The following is an 18,270-nucleotide window of genomic DNA, read 5'->3' as shown; positions in this document are numbered from 1 at the left end:
TTTGGGTCACACCCGGCAACGTTCAGGGGTTACTCCTGGCTCTATGCTCAGAAATCACTCCTGGCAGGGCCCGGAGAGATAGCACAGCGGCGTTTGCCTTGCAAGCAGCCGATCCAGGACCAAAGGTGGTTGGTTTGAATCCCGGTGTCCCATATGGTCCCCCGTGCCTGCCAGGAGCTATTTCTGATCAGACAGCCAGGAGTAATCCCTGAGCACTGCCGGGTGTGGCCTAAAAACAAAAACAAAAAAAAATCACTCCTGGCAGGCTCAGGGGATCATATGGGATGCTGGGATTCGAACCACCGACCTTCTGCATGAAAGATAAACGCCTTACCTTCATGCTATCTCTCCGGCCCCAGGTTCCCTGTTTTTAAAACACTTCGTTTCTGAACCTGAGTGATTGTACAGCATGTAGGATGCTTGCCTTGCATTGTTTCAGTCCTCAATATCTCATACGATTTCCTCTGAGCCCACCAGGAGTGATCCCTGAACAGAGCAGTTAACCCTGAAGTTAACCCGAAGCACTGCTTAGCTGTGACTCAAAAACAATAAAATATTTCCACACGTTTGATATATTTGCATAGTATTAACACTGTAAAGTCTGGGTTAGATGGTTGTACAGTGGGTAGGGTGTTGCCTTGCATGCGTTCAACCCAGGTTTGAACTCTAGAATTTCATGATCCCCTGAACACCACCAGGAGTGATGATCCCTAAGTGCAAGGCTAGGGGTTAGTCCTGTGCTTTGCTGGTGTGACCCCCTAAACATTCCTTCAGGTTATAAGAAGTTAATAAGTTTCTGGTTATACTTTAATTTTAATTTCTGTTTTATCTTTAGACAGCTGATACTGACTTTATATAGTTTGCATCTGTTTCCGGCTTCCGTAGTTTTATTTTTGGGAGGGGAATCTAACCTTATAATCAGTTTTTGCATTTATCTTCAAAGGTTTTGTTTGTTTGCATTTTAATGAGTTGAATGCTTCTAAGTATGTGAAGCCATTTGTTAATGAATCTATATTTTTATATACTTGTTTTTCAGGTCAAGAGCAATCTGAATCCAAATGCAAAGGAGTTTGTTCCTGGGGTGAAGTACTAAACTATTTGAGTAGATGGGGCCCTCTTTTGGTGGATGTAGCACAATTTCCACACTGTGAAGGCAGTATTAGAAGACTTAATTGTAAAAGCTCTCTCTTGTCACTGTGTTACACTTATGCATTGCCAAAGTTTTGTTAGTCTTGCATGCTTAATAAAAGTGCTGAGACTGTTATTAAGTAAAAAAGCTGTCAAAGAATTACTGAAAATAGAATTGGCCCCATGGCTTGATGTGAAGACAGTGAGCAAAGAAGCACCAGTCAAGTTGTGAGAAAATACCAAATTAAATGACCTCCAAATCTTAGTGGATTGTCTTTTTTGAAACTAAACCTAGACCCTTATGGATAACTAACACGTTGTATTATCAAAAATGTTTTGAGTTGACTAAAATTTAAGTTCTGTTACGCAAATTTCTAGGTTCAGACTTAAATTTGTATCTTTCCCCATCAAAAATCTTTCTAAAGAAAACTTGTTAATTTGAAAGAATTCCTTATAGTCAAGTGTATCTCTTTTACTGAGGTGATAAGATAGTGGCCATGTAAGAATTCCTCACTTTTATAGTAAGTATGTTATCATGTGAGAAATAAAATAATCAAATTCTGCTTCTAATGTCAGGACTGAGGAAGTATGTGATTTGAGAATTGCATCTACTAAGGAATTCACAGCATTAAAGCTATGCCGGTATCAAGGTCAACGTTGGACCAATCCATAACCCAATTGAACAAAGAAATTGTAACGATGTGATTTGAGTGGTGCTTTTCCTTGCTTTGTTAACTAGCACTACAATAGTCTGCAGCACAACTTTTTCTTTTAACAAAGCTAGAACAGTTTTGGCTTCTTAAACTTCATATTTGAGTAGGTTAAGCTGCCATACGTGTTCAGTGTGAATAGTGTTTAAGTTGAAAATATTGTAAAAAAATTATATTTTTTCAAAAATATTTAAAAAAATAAATAATAGTAGAACTGAGCTGATGGTTGTGTTTATTGGTGCTGAAAGGCAGATTCTTCTCTGATGAGCCTCAGTATGGGCTCAATACTTCAGGTAACCCTGGGGCAAAAGGTGTGCCGAGAGCAGACTTCATTAGATTCCATAGTATCATTCCAGTTATGTTGTTAGGGTGATATCTGTCCAAAATACAGCAGTAAACTCATAACCATTCCCTTCTATAACATACTTTCATCACCTCAGACTGTTGCATCAGGACAGTAATAAATAACATCATTAAGGTTTTATATGAAATATAATGGGAACTTGACTGAGGTACAATCACCATTGATAAACTATTGTAAATGGGCTGCTTTGCTGAGTTTTTTTGTTTTGTTTTTGTTTTGTTTTGTTTTGTTTTGTTTTTGAGACATGGGGGGGTTATACTCAGTAAGCTCAGGGCTTACTCCTGACGCTGCATTCAAGGATGACTCCTGGCTGGGCTCTGGTGACTGTATGTGGTGCTGGAGATCAAACCTAGGTTGGCTGTGTGCATGTCTTTTCAAACCTTCACAGGCCTATGTATGTGTAGGGATAGGCTGTCAGCTGACAATTTCCTGATATAACATAAAGTTCTACTTCATACGTTACTGAATACTGAAAATATCCTTTTTTTTTTTTTTTGGTTTTGGTTTTTCGGGCCACACCCATTTGATGCTCAGGGGTTACTCCTGGCTAAGCACTCAGAAATTGCCCCTGGCTTGGGGGGACCATATGGGACGGCCTGCAATCAAACCTCTGTCCTTCCTTGGCTAGTGCTTGCAAGGCAGACACCTTACCTCTAGCACCACCTCGCCGGCCTCGTGAAAATATCTTTTTTTTGTTTTATCTTTCTGGTTTTGGGGCCACACCTGGTAGGGCTTGGAGACATATGATATACCAGGAATTAAACCCTGATCAGTCATGTGCATGGCAAGTGCCCTACATACCTGAACTATTGCTGCAGCCCCTCTTTTTCCTCTGCTTTGCTTGAGCTTGTTGAGGGCCAGAAGATTTAAAAGGCCGTATCATCAATTCTGGCACATATTTTCCTTTGGGGGCAGAGGGATCCTTCCGTGTGAGAACCTGTGTTCAGGGCATGCTCCCCCCCCCCTCTATTTTCTGACACCCACCTTAACAAACAAGTGAATATTTGTGGGCCATACCTGGCAGTACTTGGCTTAAACTTGGCTCTGTGCTCAGTAGACTATTTGGATTGCCAGAATCAAGCCAGGGTCAGCTATGCTCAAGGCAAGCACCCTACTCTAACCTATCACTCTAGCCCCCCAAAAAGTGGATTTTTAAGAACTGAAGCAGAGTTGATAATGCTTGACTCTCTTGGATCCTTGATCTAATCAGTCCCTTCTATTCTCTAACAATACCAAAATGGCATGGCAGGCTGCCACGCTGGTGGGACTTGGCCTTTCCCTTTGAGCACCACTGGAGACAGATGAGTTTATTTCTAGTTGGCCACTTTATCATAGTACAGCTGAATCGAAGATGGCAAGTTAAAAGGCAATATAGCCTTAAGAGGAAATTCTCGTGAATGTAATGAACGTGGGCAAGCACTTAACATATTACCTGAGTTCCTTCCTCCTTTTAAAATGAGAGTAATAACCACATAACCACATTTTGGGATTGTGCTATTAATATACATACATGGAGCACTTTTGACAATCCCTGACACATATAAAATTCTTTTTAAGCGGTTGCTGTTAAAGTTATTTAGGAGCCACCTAGGCTAACCTTCATTTTGTTCTAACTCTCTTTGCTATTTAGAGAGCCAAGCCATTTATCTACATACAGGTAGAGGTTGAAAGTTTCAGAACATGAGCCACTCTGTTTTAAAGCCCTTGGGACAAATAGACATCCCTCATCGGGGCCTGTGCTGATATTTAGGGCAATACCCGCTGAATAGGATGCACTTTCGAGATAAGGCAACGTATGTGTTCCTATTCCTGTACAATTTTGTTCCTTTTTTGTTGTTTCCTTTTGTCTTGGACCTACACTTGGAGATGATCAGGGCTTATTCTTGGTCCTGTGTCAGAGACCACTCCTGGAAGTGGGGTGATCACATACGATGCCAGAGATTTGAATCTGGGTCAGCCACATGCCAGGCAAGCACCTTAACTTCTGTACTATCTCTGGCCCCAGTTCGGTATTCCTTTTTCATGTCATTAAAGCATACTTATTTAGCATACTGGAGAGTAAAGATTCTGCCTATGGCTGGTGTTTCTGACTCATGGGTTACAGTTGACCCAGTTTTTACCACAGGTGAAAATCAGTTTCTCTGCTACTTATTACAGCAACCTGGTCTCATCCTAAAATGGCTCAGGTGGGGTGGAGCATTTGTAAACGTGGCCTCACATGTTCATGAAGCCCTTGTTCAATACTGGGTGCCACAACCAGACACAGAATTTCACTCCATCTAGATGACTTTTTTACCCAGTCTAGCTTCCTGATGAAGACAGTTTCTCTTAGCTTTGTAATTTTCAACCCTCTTACACAAAAGCGATAAATTAGCAATATCCTACCTTGCTTGGGAGTAATATTTCAAACTTTAGTGCACACAGAGCCAGGGTCTATATTTTCTGAAGAGTCTTCTGGTACTGAACGTTGTTTTTTTGACCTTGAAAATCCTCTGAAGACTGGGCAGATGGGAATGTATTTCAGAAAGGCAGTCCTTTTCACCATGCTCATTCCAATGGGGAAGTCATAGCTCTTAAGGCTGGCAGATGTCTCACTGTTGGCATGGGCCCCAGCTTTCCACTGTACCAGTCCCCTTTCCTCGGGGCTTCCTGAAAGAGAGCATTGGATCACTTGTAGGGACAGTACCCTTCTCCCATCTCCACCTCCCTTTCCCATAACTTAGCCTAAGGCAGCCTTCCTGAATCCAGTCTCTTTATTTACAAATTGGTATTTATTGTATGTCTTCATTATGCTGGATTCTCTGCTAAATTTTTTTTTTTTTTTTTTTTTGGTTTTTGGGTCACACCCGGCAGTGCTCAGGGATTATTCCTGGCTCCAGGCTCAGAAATTGCTCCTGGCAGGCACGGGGGACCATATGGGGCGCCGGGATTTGAACCAATGACCTCCTGCATGAAAGGCAAACGCCTTACCTCCATGCTATCTCTCCGGCCCGCTAAATTTTTTTTTTACTCTCATTTCTTATTTAAAAAAAAAAAAACATTGGGGTAGGCTGGAGCACATGTTCTGTATGCAGGAAGTTCAAGTACTTTCCCATCACCTCATGTCCTACCAGGAGCAACCACCCTAAGCACAGAGCCAAGATTAATATCCCCTCGCCACTGGCTGGGTGTGGCCAGTCTTCCCTCTCAAAGACCAAAATCCTATGTCAGATTTGGGGGGGTGGCGGTCACACCTGGAGCGCTCTGGGGTTATTCCTGGCTCTATGCTCAGAAATCGCTCCTGGCAGGCTCTGGGGACCATATGGGATGCTGGGATTCGAACTACCGTCCTGCATTCAAGGCAAAAGTCCTACCTCCATGCTGTCTCTCTGGCCCCAGTGTGTCAGATATTTGGGCACTATTAAAATCTGATGAAGAGGGGGCCGGAGAGATAGCATGGAGGTAAGGCGTTTGCCTTTCATGCAGGAGGTCATCTGTTCGAATCCCGGCGCCCCATATGGTCCCCCGTGCCTGCCAGGAGCAATTTCTGAGCCTGGAGCCAGGAATAACCCCTGAGCACTGCCGGGTGTGACCCAAAAACCACAAAAAAAAAAAAAATCTGATGAAGAAATAAAGTATCCTACCCACTGTATACTGTCTGGCCCCCACTTTATCTCTCTAAACACTTAGTAAATTGTTAAATGACCAAAATTTTATTTCATTTATTTATTTATTCTTGATTTTTGGGTCACACCCAGTGTTGTTCAAGGGTTATTCCTGGCTCTGTGCTCAGAAATTGCTCCTGGCAGTTTCAGAGGACCATATGGGATGCTGGATCGGCAGCTGCATGTAAGGCAAAATACCCTATCACTGTGCTAATCTCTCCAGCCCCACAGTATCACAGTTGTACGAATCAATTAGTCCCAAGATCTTAAGGCAGACCATTGAGAGGAGATCTGAGTCCTCAGGAAAGTCACTTCAAGAGGTCTTTTTTAAGCTGAGTCTGTCTGCACAAGGCACAGGCAGAAGACGGGTTGTATGTTTGGCACAGGATTATGGCATTTCACCACCACCATCACTGCCTGATGCCACCAAGCTTCTCCCTTGCTCTACAGCCCACTATATCCCTTTTCCTCCAAGATCCTCACATTCTCTAACACCCTCCAAACTACGCCATCCCAGTCGTAGACTTTCAGGCTCTAAACCGCTTTATCTGCTTTGCTTCCCATCTTGTGCTAGGAGTTTCGCAAAAGAAGCTGTCTTGAGCCTTTTAGCATATATTCCTTCCCTTCACATCATTGTGTAGCCAGGGCCACATAAGTAAGTGCCACTGGAAAATGAAGGACCAGAGAGAGAGAGAACACAGGGGTAGGGCATTTGCCTTGCACAGAGCTGATCCAGGACAGATGGTGATTCAAATCCCAGCATCTCATATGGTCCCTTGTGCCTGCCAGGAGCGCTATCAGGTGTGACCCAAAAAAACCAAAATTAAATAATAAAAATAAAAGGACCAGGGAGCAGAGGGATTAAGGTACTGATGCTGAAACCATATATGGTTTCCTTGGGGGTCACTTCTGAGTACAGCAGTTTCTGAGCAGGTGTAGTTCAAAACAAAAAACCTGCCACTCCACATCCTCCCTCTCTCTCTCTCTCTCTCTCTCTCTCTCTCTCTCTCTCTCTCTCTCTCTCTCTCTCTCTCTCTCTCTCTCTCACACACACACACACACACACACACACACACACACACATACACCCAAATATTAAACCAACTGTCCTTCATAAGGTCATAAGATTGATCTGTGATGGGTAAAGAGGAAGTGCAAGTGCAAAGTGACCCATCAGGGGCCAGAGAGATAGTACAGCAGTAGGGCATTTGCTTTGCATGCGGCCAACCCAGGATGGACCTGAGTTCAATTCCCAGCATTCCATATAGTCCTCTGAGCCTGCCAGGAGCGATTTCTGAGCACAGGAGTAACCTGAGTACCACCGAATGTGGCCCAAAAGAAACAACAGAAAAATTCAAAGTGACCCATCAGCAAAAACTTAGAGAAATCCACTGTGAGGGTCTATGGGTAAGGGCTGGATTCTGACCAGCCACTTGCAATTGTCAGTTTATGTGACCTTAAGCAAGTGATTCAGACACTCAGCTTCAGATTTATCAATATACATTGAAAGCCACTGGAAGATTCTGGATCATGACAGTGATTGGCAGCAGGGATAACTGCTGATTCAAATTTGGGTGAATAGAGTTGAACTCTTAACTGTCCTGAGACTGGTTTACATTCAGAAGTCTCAGCTGCTCACCTGGATGCCTTCCTGTTCCCTGGGTTTATTGCTGCTACTTCTCATCTCAGGTACCCAACCATCCATCCAAGGGGTAATTACGACAAAGAACTCTCATGACCTGAAGTCCATTCCCTGAAAGTACTAGAAAATCCTGGCCCTTTCCTCCCCACCTCCCATCCCACCAGCTCTATGCAGTCAGCACATCTTAATAGCCAGCATGACTGGCAGCTGCTATATTTGGGTGTTGCCAACATAAAGATTTTCCCAGATTTATCCTACTTTAAGGAAACGGGTCCCTAAAGGTATCTATAACATGATAACAAAAGCCAACTGCCAATGGGGCTGGAGCGGTGCTGGAGCAAGCCAAGAGCCTCCCTCCCGCTGGCCAGCCCTCAGCCCCTGCAGAGAAGGAGTGGCACAGGCATTAGGACATTGCCTTACACGCACTAAACTTAGACTGACCACGGTTTGATCCCCTGGCGTCCCATCCAGCCTGATTGTAGCTGTCATCCTAGGGCCAGCTGTGAAGTGTCTAAGTCCCACCTCATTCCGGGTGTCCCGCTCATAGCTGACCCATACCTGGTACCGTGTTATCCAGTATGAAAGCAAGGCATCCACCCACAAACATCTCCGTGGTCAATAGCACAGTTAGAATCTGGTCAATCTCAGGAATGCCTGGAGAGAAGATCAAGGGTTAATCGGCATCATAGCCCATCTGGAGAGCAGAGTTCAGGAATTTTCTTCCTGAAGTTAGGCTGCTGAGTGGCGCAGCCTAACTTCCTGGAGCATGCACAGGAAACCAGAACTTTCAGGCTTGTCTCAACTTAAACCTTACCCATCCTTGGACTCAAATCCTAGCTCTGCCCATCACTGCCACCTGTCTTAGTTTTGTTTGTAGCTGTTTTGTTTGGTCACACCCAGAAATACTCAGAGTATATACTCCTAGCTTTGTGTTCAGAAATAACTCCTGGCAGTGCTCAGGGGACCATATGGGATAGGGAGGGTTGAACCCAGGTCAGCCACTTGCAAGACAAGAAGCCCTACCCTCTGTACTATCTGGCCCCATTGCCAGCTATCTTGGAACTAATCATAAAAAAAAAAAAATGATAATAGGGGCCGGCGAGGTGGCGCTAGAGGTAAGGTGTCTGCCTTGCAAGCACTAGCCAAGGAAGGACAGAGGTTCAATCCCCCGGTATCCCATATGGTCCCCCCAAGCCAGGGGCAATTTCTGAGCTCTTAGCCAGGACTAACCCCTCAGCATCAAACAGGTGTGGCCCGAAAAAAACAAAAATAATAATAATAAACTTGGACCGGAGAGATAGCATGGAGGTAAGGCGTTATCTTTCATGCAGAGGGACGGTGGTTTGAATCCCGACATCCCATATGGTCCCCGTGCCTGCCGGGGTGTGACCCAAAAAGCAAGACAAAACAAAAAAATAATAAACTAATCATATACATTCAGCCTCACCGTCCTCATCCCTGGACTTACAGACAATATTAGGATTGTGTTGTGAAAGGTTTAAGAGCAAATGGGAAGTTCAAGGCCTGTCCACAGAAAGTGTTGTAAAGGACAGTAGCTAATTGGCCTTTCAGCAACTAGAGTTGCAGAATTGGTCTAAGCTGAGAGCTGAGTGCCTAGTGCAGTCTTTGATGAGGCGCCACCTCTTCCGCCCATCCCCAGATGAGAAGCACCTGTGTCGATGGCGCCAGGGCTGGAGTCCAGGTAATTGGGCAAGGTGAGCCCAAAGAACATGGAGAATCCGAGCACGAAGAGGTTTCGGGAAGAGTTCATGTCCACGAACTGCAGATTGGACAGTCCCACAGCTGTAATCATGCCTGAGGGTGCAGAAGAGAGGCTGGAGGGTGGTATGGTACCACCAGCCAGGCTTCACCACTCCAGGGCCATGCCTTGTCCCTAGAACCACGCGGCGACACTCACCGAACAAGGTGCAGAACATGCCCCCCAGGATGGGGTCAGGGAGCGAGGCGAAGAGGGCAGTAAACTTGCCAATGGTGCCCAAAATCAGCATGATACCGGCACCGTACTGCACCACACGCCGACTGCCCACCTGCCAGGGACAGGGGCAGGGCAGGGCTAAACCCATGGGGAAATAAAGGCAGGAGGGAGGGGTGCTGGGTCATGGTTGAGGTAGGGGCAGGGATCTATTATAAGAACAGGTTCAGGGAGCGGTTGTCCAGCAGGCAGGGCGCTTGCCTTGCTCGCAGTTGACCAGGGTTCTGTCCCCAGCATTCCTTATGGTCCCCCAACACTGTCAGGAGTGATTCCTGAGTGCAGAGCCTGGAGTAACACCTAAGAATCGCCAGGTGTAGCTCAAAAAAAGAAAAAAGAACAGGTCCAAATGGGACTGGACTTGCCGCAAGCATGTCGAGAGGGGGGAGCCTACAAGGCTGGTGGGGCTCGCTAAAGGAGGCCAACTTGGAGCAGGGCCAGCAGTACCAGGAAACAGGATGGAGCTTTGTGTGGCTTGGCATGGTACCTTGGTAATCCCCAGGACACCGATGTTGGGGCTGGACGATGTGGATCCATTGCCGGTGCCTAGAATCCCTGCTATAATACAGCAGATGCCTTCCGTGAAGATACCCCTGAAAAGGGAAAGGAAGTAGGGGGCATGGTCCAGCTGCTGCTGGACATAGGACCTCCCAGGTCCCTAGTCTGGCACTCACCTGGTGTAGTGGGAACTGAGCTATGACTAACTGTTGGTAGGTCTCCCAACTCCAAGCCAGAGGTAGTAACTATGGTTACAGAGGTAACAGAGATAGTTACTGAGTTACAGAGGTAGTAACTCATCCTGTCACTGTCACAACAATAAGTATCTGGCTGACTCTGGGCTTAGTAACCTCATTTGTAAAATGGGAACCTCAACAGTAGCTGTGTCTGAGTGTCAGTAGATTGTAAAAGTATGCCCAAGTGTCCAGAGCAACAGAACAGTCCAGAGCAGATAAGGCATTTGCCTTGCACATAGTTGACCTAGGTTTTTCCCTGAACCCCAATATGATCCCCTGAGTCCCTACAGGACTGATTCCTGAGTGCAGAGCCAGGAGTAAGCCCTGAGCACGACTGGGTGTGATTCCCTTTAAAAAAAAAAAAAAAGATTATGGGTGATTGTCTTCACACTTTACCTTGTCCTCTTTCTTTGCATCTTTGATCTCATAATAAAAAATTAAATTAAATAAAAAGAATGCAAAAGAACAGGAGAGTCAATGGAGTACATTGCCTCCACATGGCTGTCTGCTGACCTGGGTTTGACACTTGCACCCCAAGTGGCCCCCTGAGCCCCACTAGGAATGACCCCTGAGCCCTCAAGAGTAAAACCCTCAGCACCACTGGATGAGATCTCCTATAAAAATAAAACCACAAGAGTGGGAGAGAGTACAAGGACTCCATATATGCTCTGTATGTTGAAGATACTGTTGAATCCCAGGCTCCACTGAGCACCTATCCTGGAGTAGCCCCTGAGCACCATAGGGTACCCCAAACCTCCTCCTTTCCTAAAAGGGAAGAGCAGAAGTATCGGTAAGTATAATAAAAATCAACTTTGGGCCAGAGAATTCAATGGGCTGTCCCAGGCTTTGCTTATAGTTTGTTCAGTTTGAGTGAGATTGCAGGGCCCTACACACTACGGGAAAGGCTGCTACAGAAAGGTTCTTATTCTCAGACTTGATCTCTTTCACTACTTGCACCTTCATTACTTGATGTAAGACCAAGGCCTGAACATATCATGGTATCATGGAGATCAGACCTGACCTTAGTGTCCTAGTGGCCTCGAGGAGACCAGTTGCTGGAAGTAGGGTAGGCATACCTATTGATGGCATGAACAGGAGGGGGCGGTGCACCAGCCAGGCGGGCACAGGCATAGTAATCTCCGATGGACTCAATGATGCCTGCAAGCGTAGCACTGAACATTCCCAGGACGGCAGCTGCAGTCACTGTGGGCAGACCCCACTGACCTGGGCCAGGGTGAGACAGGAGCGTGGGTGCAGCGCCCCTCGTTGGATCAGGAGTGGACAAGGCACTAGGCACCAGGTGGATGGGAAGAGGAGAAGGCAGGAAGAAGGATGGCATAAGGGTCGGAGTTCTAGTTACAGGAGCCAGTTTGAATGTGCCAGAGTCAGGGACAAGGGAAGAGGCTTTGAATCAAACACTGCTCCACCATCACTGAGTGTCCAGCTAACACTAGTTCCACCACCAGCAACCCGGAGGTGGACTCAGAAGCAGAGGGACCGGCGAGGGCTGCTCACAGGGGTAGGGGATCCGGATCCAGGGTGCGATGGCCATGATGTCCCCACGGGCATCAGTTCGTGCCTGGAAGCCGTAGGCTGTGGGGTCTGCAGGCAGCACGTCGGTCAGGGTCAGGATATAGCAGAGCAGCCACACAGTCATGATGGCCAGCACGATCTGGGGAGCAGCAGAGCAGAGGGGCCCGGGCTGTGCTCCTGAAGTCTCCACCAGGTCCAACAGCTTCTCCCTCAGTCTTAGTCCTGGTCCTAACTCCCACCTCTCCACAACTCCTCCAGCCTCTCATTGCTGCTCCAGTTCTAACTCTGCACAATTCTGGCTCTTGACCTTGACCCCTCCCACTTTGACCCTGGACACAGGATAAACTGCTGCTCTATCCAGCAACTCACGGGAAACATCTTGAATATCTGGACTCGGACAATAGTGAGGCCTTTGCCAAAGCGGTAGAAAGGTAGCCAGAAGGTGAGGTTGCGCAGGTACTGGGAGAAGAGGACGATCAGGAGAATGGAGCTGGGGATAAAGAAGAAGAAGAGAGGGCTGGGAGGCCACAGCCCGGGAGGGACATGAAGAATGGGTAAAGCGAGGTGAGAGGCCCAGGGTTCACTCACCACGCTGAGATGCCCCAGTGTGAACCAGCTCGGTCACCAGCAGCTTGGAAAACGGAGAGGCCGATGAGAGAGACAGTGGGGGTAACTGTGAGAGGCCCGATGTAGCTCAGCAGGGCCCCAGGCAATCCCATCACCCCAATTACCACTTCTACCATGCTGGATACTATGATTGCACCCTGGACCTAGAAAAGCAAAAGTCAGCAATAAATCACTATGTCAAGGCCATGACCTCAGCGTCAAAAACCTACAGGCCAGCTTAGCAGTGGCCTCATATCTAGCACCCTCTCTGCTCCCCTTTAGTCCCACAGGCGAACCCACCTCTCTTATGCGGGGGTGCCAGATGTGAGAAGTGTTCAGGGGTAGGGTCCAGTTCCCGTAGATCTCCTCTGGAGACAAAGAAGACACGCAAGCAGAGATCAGACAGATGAAGTAAGATACTATGATACTACCACCCCGCCACTGTCCCCAGCGCAGACCCCATATGTGTGCCCACCTTCTGAGGGGCATTTCCATCTCTCCAGGGACAGGATGGCTTTGGCTGGGACCAGAAATGCAAAGGCACTGGCCTGGAAAAGTGGCAGCCTGGAAAGAGAGACATGGAGCAGTGTGTCAGGCCAGGGACCTGAGGCAGAAAGAGAAGATGACATGGGATACAGAGTAGAGGGAAGCCACTTAAATCCCAGACAGGACACTTCACTTATGGGGCCTCAGGAAGTGGAGATGGGACCCCCTGCCCAGGTCTGATTTCTCACTGGCTCCTCCTCGAGAGACCATGTGTACCAGAAACACATGTCCCTCCACTCCCCCCACAACCCTTTCACAGGGAACTGTGCACAGGGCAAGGGTCTTGAGAGACAGGGCTCCCAAAAAGAAAGTGGGTGATTCTGATTGCCCTCCAGAAGGGGGAAATCACAGCTAAGGCACTGAATCTCAGACTCATCCTCAAGTCCAGATCATCAGGTAGCCAGGATGGGACCCCAGAGACCTGACCCTAAAGCTGGTCTAGGAGTAAGAGCATGCAAAGAGTAGGGGTGAGGGAGGCCTTTTTCCTTCCATCAGAGACCTGGGACAGCTCAAGAGAGCTAAGTATATGCTTCGGGGATCGATCCGAAGCACCACATCATGCCCCAAGTACTAGGGATTCTGACCTCTTACACTCAAAATTAAGTGAAAGAGTGCTGGGCCCAAATGATAGCACAGCAGATAGGGTGTTTGCCTTACATGCATTTAATGGGGTTTGATCTCTGGCATCCCACATGGTCCCCTGAGCTCTGCCATGAGTAATTTCTGAGCACAGAGCTAGAAAGAACCCCTGAACATTGCCAGGTGTGACCAAAAAAAAAAAAAACCCAAAAATAAATAAAAATAAATAAAGCTAAAGAGCTGTGAGAGAGATGATCTGCTCTCACGTCAGGAGGCACAGTGGGGTAGGGCCACTCACCGGATGCCCAGGGTGGTCTGGATGAGGGTGGTGATGCCCACGCAGGTGAAGATGGTGCCAATGAGTTGACTGACCATGTGTTGGTCCCGGCCCACGCACAGTGCCTCGGCCAGGAGAAAGGGTACAGCGATGGTGCCGCTAAAGCAGGTCAGGTAGTGCTGATTTGCGGAGAGGGCAAGAAGAAACAGACACAGATCACAGGCTGTCCAGGGGGTCTGGCCTCCTGTTATCTGCACAATGATATTACTCAGGCCAGACATGCACTCAGGGATTCCCAGGGAGCTATGGCTTACCACTCTGCGGGTTACTAACCTGTCCCCTGAGATATTCCTGCAGCTTCTGGGGTCGGTACCCCCCTGCCAAGCTGTACCCAGTGGGCAACACACGCTCCCCACGGGTTAATTTGTCCTCACACACCCACTCTGGAAGGTCCTTTCCACCCTCCCATGGTGATAGTCACAGTTGCTGACCTCAAGTTTCACTTCCTGTTACTCAAGATAACCTTGATGACCCAGGCAAGGGCTGAGATCCTGGGGCGCACACAGAGTGGAGGTGGGGAACACCAAGAGGGAGCCCACCTGGAAACCGAGCAGGATGCACAGATACCAGGGTGGCACGTCCTCGATCTTGTACAACATGTCAAACTTGGGCTCTTCAGGAAGGGCCACTGGGGGGTTTCTGGGGGAGGGTTCAGCCGGGCTGGGGGAGTCATGCTGGGGACAACAGAGAGAGAAGAGGCTCAGGCTGGCAGGATGGGGACCAACCAGGAAGCCTGAGTGAGTCTCAAAATGAGGAGCCCGAGCCTGGGGGCCCCTCCCCTGATAACACCCCCAGAACCATCCCCTGGCCCCTCCGGCTCCCACCTCATATTGGTTCATGCAGAACTGAGCCCATTGCACTGGTTACTGGCCCCCTTAGGCCTGAGAAGACACCTCTGCCCCCCCCCCCCCGCAGGCATTAGAAAGTTGGATTTACAAAGGTACATACTGGGACCGCCTGCTCTGACCCCACCCTGTCCTTTGATGGAAAGCAGATGGATCTAGGTGACCCCAAGCTGAAGATTCTGTGACACCTCCAGCCCTCTCAGCTGCCAGGTGCAGCCTGCCGGGGACAGGCCCTCTAGATCAAGTTCATCAGACAGAAGCTTTGTCTCCACCACCCAGGACCCTGCTGTGCCCTTGCCCTGCCCGGCCGCACCACACCCTCCCACAGACCCCAGTACCTGTGGCAGGCCCTCAGGGTCTTCCGGGGGACTCATCTTTGAGGTATAGGTGGGAACAGTTCCTGAGGAGAAGAGGAGGTAACTTTACGAAGGCCAAGGAGGACTTTACTCGACACACCAGACATTGTTCTAAGTAAATCTGTAACCAGATCCACGGCCCGATTACGAAAGTGCTGGGCGCCGATAAGGTATTAACTCTGGCCATCATGGTAAAGGCTGCCGAGCTCAGCCACCTTTCCTCCCTGGCACAGGCCACGGCCACCCGACTGGGTTGCTGAGGGAAGGGAGAGATGCCAGTCCTGGATGGTAACCAAGCCCCAGGGGAGGGAGGCCAAGGAAGAGGCGTGGCAGAGGCCCTTTGTCACTTGCTGAGTGGGCTCCCTCCGTGAGGCATAAGAGGAATAACGAGTTCTTTATCATGGTCAAAACCACACTCATCAGCTAGAACCAGGGGAATGGGTGCTCCGGAATGCCCTGGGTATTGTGTTTAGGGTTCGGGCTCTGGGCTCTGTGAAGAAGCCTCCTACAGCAGAGTAGACAAGAGTCAGAAGATGAGCTAATGACCAAAGGTCACATAGGTGGAAAGATTTTTTGTTTGTTTGTTTGTTTGTTGTGTTTTTGGGCCACACCCGGTGACGCTCATGGGTTACTCCTGGCGATGCACTCAGAAATTGCTCCTGACTTGAGGGACCATATGGGACGCTGTGGGGGATCCAACTGCAGTCCGTCCTAGGTCAGTTGTGTACAAGGCAAATGACCTACTGCTATGCCACCGCTCCAGCCATTAGGTGGCAAGATTTTAGAAAACTTTTGTTTGTTTTGGTTTCTCAGGGGTTACTCCTGGCTCTGCACTCAGAAATCACTCCTGACAGGCTCGGAGGACCATATGGGATGCTGAGATAGAACTTGGGTCCACCCCAGGTTGGCAGCATATAAGGCAAATGATCTACTGCTGTGCTATCACTCTGGCCCTTAGAAAACTTTTTCTGGGCCCGGAGAGATAGCACAATGGCGTTTGCCTTGCAAGCGGCCGATCCAGGACCAAAGGTGGTTGGTTCGAATCCCGGTGTCCCATATGGTCCCCCGTGCCTGCCAGGAGCTATTTCTGAGCAGACAGCCAGGAGTAACCCCTGAGCACCGCCGGGTATGGCCCAAAAACCAAAAAAAAAAAAGAAAACTTTTTCTAAAAATGCAGGTTGGCCCTGACTCCCAAGTTCATGCTGTCAATCAATATCATAAGCAGGGTGGAGAGAGCTCGATGGGCCGATGCTTGCAAGCACACAGGAGGCTCAGGCCCCATCCCAGAACACACTAGTCCCCAGGCATTGTCAGGTGTGGCCCCCAAATGAAACAACAACAAAAGTGTGATAAAAATTGGTTACCTCTGGGCCCGGAGAGATAACACAGTGGCGTTTGCCTTGCAAGCAGCCGATCCAGGACCAAAGGTGGTTGGTTCGAATCCCGGTGTCCCATATGGTCCCCCATGCCTGCCAGGAGCTATTTCTGAGCAGACAGCCAGGAGTAACCCCTGAGCACCGCTGGGTGTGACCCAAAAACCAAAAAAAAAAAAAAAAATGGTTACCTCTTCCCCAGTCCCTGACTCCCCATTCCTTGTCTCCACACATCCACTGCCTTTGCTCCTCTCTTAGGGTCCTGGCTGCCAGGCCCAACAATTCTAGTTACACAACTTTTGGGAGCCAATGCAAATTGTAGATGTAGGGAGCCAGGAGGTCACTCAGCAGAAGAGCACTTCTTTTTGTTTTTGGTTTTGGTTTTTGGGTCACACCCGGCAGCGCTCAGGGGTTACTCCTGGCTCTAAGCTCAGAAATTACTCCTGGCAGGCTCGGGAGACCATATGGGATGGTGGGATTCGAACCACCATCCTTCTGCATGCAAGGCAAACGCCTTACCTTCATGCTATTTCTCTGGCCCCAGAAGAGCACTTCTTGCCTTGTGTATGAGGCTTTGGGTTCGACCCCCAGCACCTTACATATATACACAGAAAATATGACTCCCCTATTCCAAAAGTATTACCACTTTTTGGGAGGGAGGGAGGTCACACCCAGTGGTGCTCAGGACTTACTCCTGGCTCTGCATTCAGGGATCACTTCTAGCAGGATTCAGGGAATTGCGCACAGTGTCAGGAGGCAAATCCAGGTTTGCCATGTGCAAGTCAAGAGTCCTGGCAGTTATAGTCTCTTACTCCAAGTATTATTAATTTTAAGATAGCAACAGCAGAACACTAAACAAAATGAGGCTTTCTTTTTGATCATTTGGTTTTAGTTTTGGTTTTGGTTCTTGGGCTCCACCCTGCAATGCTCAGGGGTTACTCCTGGTTGGCTCAAGGGACATATGGGATGTCGGGGACCAAACCTGGGTAGGTCTAAGGCAAGCACCCTCCCTGCCATATAATCACTCCATCTGCAGAATGAGGCTTTCTCAGACCTCAGTCCTGTGTCCCAGCCCAGGAAGGTAGCCCTGCCTGTCCTGGACACAGGCCTGGACCAGCATGTGGTCTGGTGCAGACCAAGGAGCTGAGGCTTCCCAGCTGGTAGGGGCTGAACCTGAGGTCCCTGGTTCACTCCCCTTCGTGCTTCCCCAGCTCCCCAAAGCCCACCTACTTCTGGGTTGCTGTGCCCATGGCCACGCAGGGCTGATGGGCAGCACCGCTCTCCAGCTGGGCAGCAGCTTCATGCCACAGCCTGAATCCGCCGGCCTGTGCAGCCTCTGACCCTGCGCCTTGCTCCTTGCTCCTTGCTCCTTGTCCGCTCCTTGGCCTGACTGGCCTCTTCTCTCCCTTCTTGGCTCTGGCTCCCCAGTTTCTGAAGAAGTTGTCTGACCAGTTCGAAGCTTCCTCAGCATTCTCCTCTCCACCCTCTCCTCCCCATCCTCCCTAGGGGGCTGTGGAGACAGAGCCCCACCCTTGTCACGCGCAGTCCCCGTGGACACCCAACTCAACCCAAACCACATGCCACCCACACAGCAGCACGTGGTGGCAGAGGCCCAGCTGCAGATGCCCCCCCACCCTGCCCCAGCACAGGGACTAGACTCAGAGGATCTTTAAATCAGTCACACTAAAGGCAGCGCACACAAGGCCACGTCACATGCTCCCAACTCTGTGCCCAGTACCTGGAGGGCCCTGCCACTTACTGGCCACTGGATCTCCTCCTAATGCCCAGGGATTTTTCTCTTGAAGGGAGCATTTAGGGGCTGGGTCTCGGGCAGATGGGGCGCAGGAGAAAGGCTTTTGGGATTGAGTTCAGACCTGAGCCTG

General features: G+C 48.9%; 2 protein-coding genes across 2 annotated transcripts in view; one reads left to right on the top strand and one right to left on the bottom strand.

Moving 5' to 3' along the window:
- The window catches only part of PAIP2 (poly(A) binding protein interacting protein 2), a 28,124-nt gene extending 26,731 nt beyond the window's left edge, over positions 1 to 1,393 (top strand). The window contains exon 4 of the mRNA XM_049786041.1: positions 1,037 to 1,393. Within this exon, the coding sequence (XP_049641998.1) occupies positions 1,037 to 1,093 (57 nt within the window). The 3' untranslated portion in view covers positions 1,094 to 1,393. The remainder of the gene's footprint in view (positions 1 to 1,036) is intronic.
- Positions 1,394 to 4,396: 3,003 nt separating this feature from the next.
- Positions 4,397 to 17,966, bottom strand: SLC23A1 (solute carrier family 23 member 1). Its single transcript, XM_049787358.1, has 15 exons — positions 17,618 to 17,966; positions 14,997 to 15,058; positions 14,353 to 14,556; positions 13,775 to 13,932; positions 12,827 to 12,915; positions 12,652 to 12,719; positions 12,334 to 12,515; positions 12,115 to 12,235; positions 11,728 to 11,884; positions 11,289 to 11,436; positions 9,966 to 10,071; positions 9,407 to 9,536; positions 9,160 to 9,303; positions 8,047 to 8,142; positions 4,397 to 4,851 (listed from the first exon to the last, which is right to left on the bottom strand). The coding sequence occupies exons 1-15, from the start codon at positions 17,964 to 17,966 to the stop codon at positions 4,607 to 4,609; spliced, it is 2,259 nt and encodes a 752-aa protein (XP_049643315.1). The 3' UTR covers positions 4,397 to 4,606.
- Between the last annotated feature and the right edge of the window lie 304 nt (positions 17,967 to 18,270).

The sequence above is a fragment of the Suncus etruscus genome, chromosome 14 (assembly GCF_024139225.1).
Source record: "Suncus etruscus isolate mSunEtr1 chromosome 14, mSunEtr1.pri.cur, whole genome shotgun sequence".
NCBI classification, from domain to species: Eukaryota; Metazoa; Chordata; class Mammalia; order Eulipotyphla; family Soricidae; genus Suncus; species Suncus etruscus.
The sequence above is the reverse complement of the archived record's forward strand: the minus strand, read 5'-3'. Positions and strand labels throughout refer to the sequence as shown.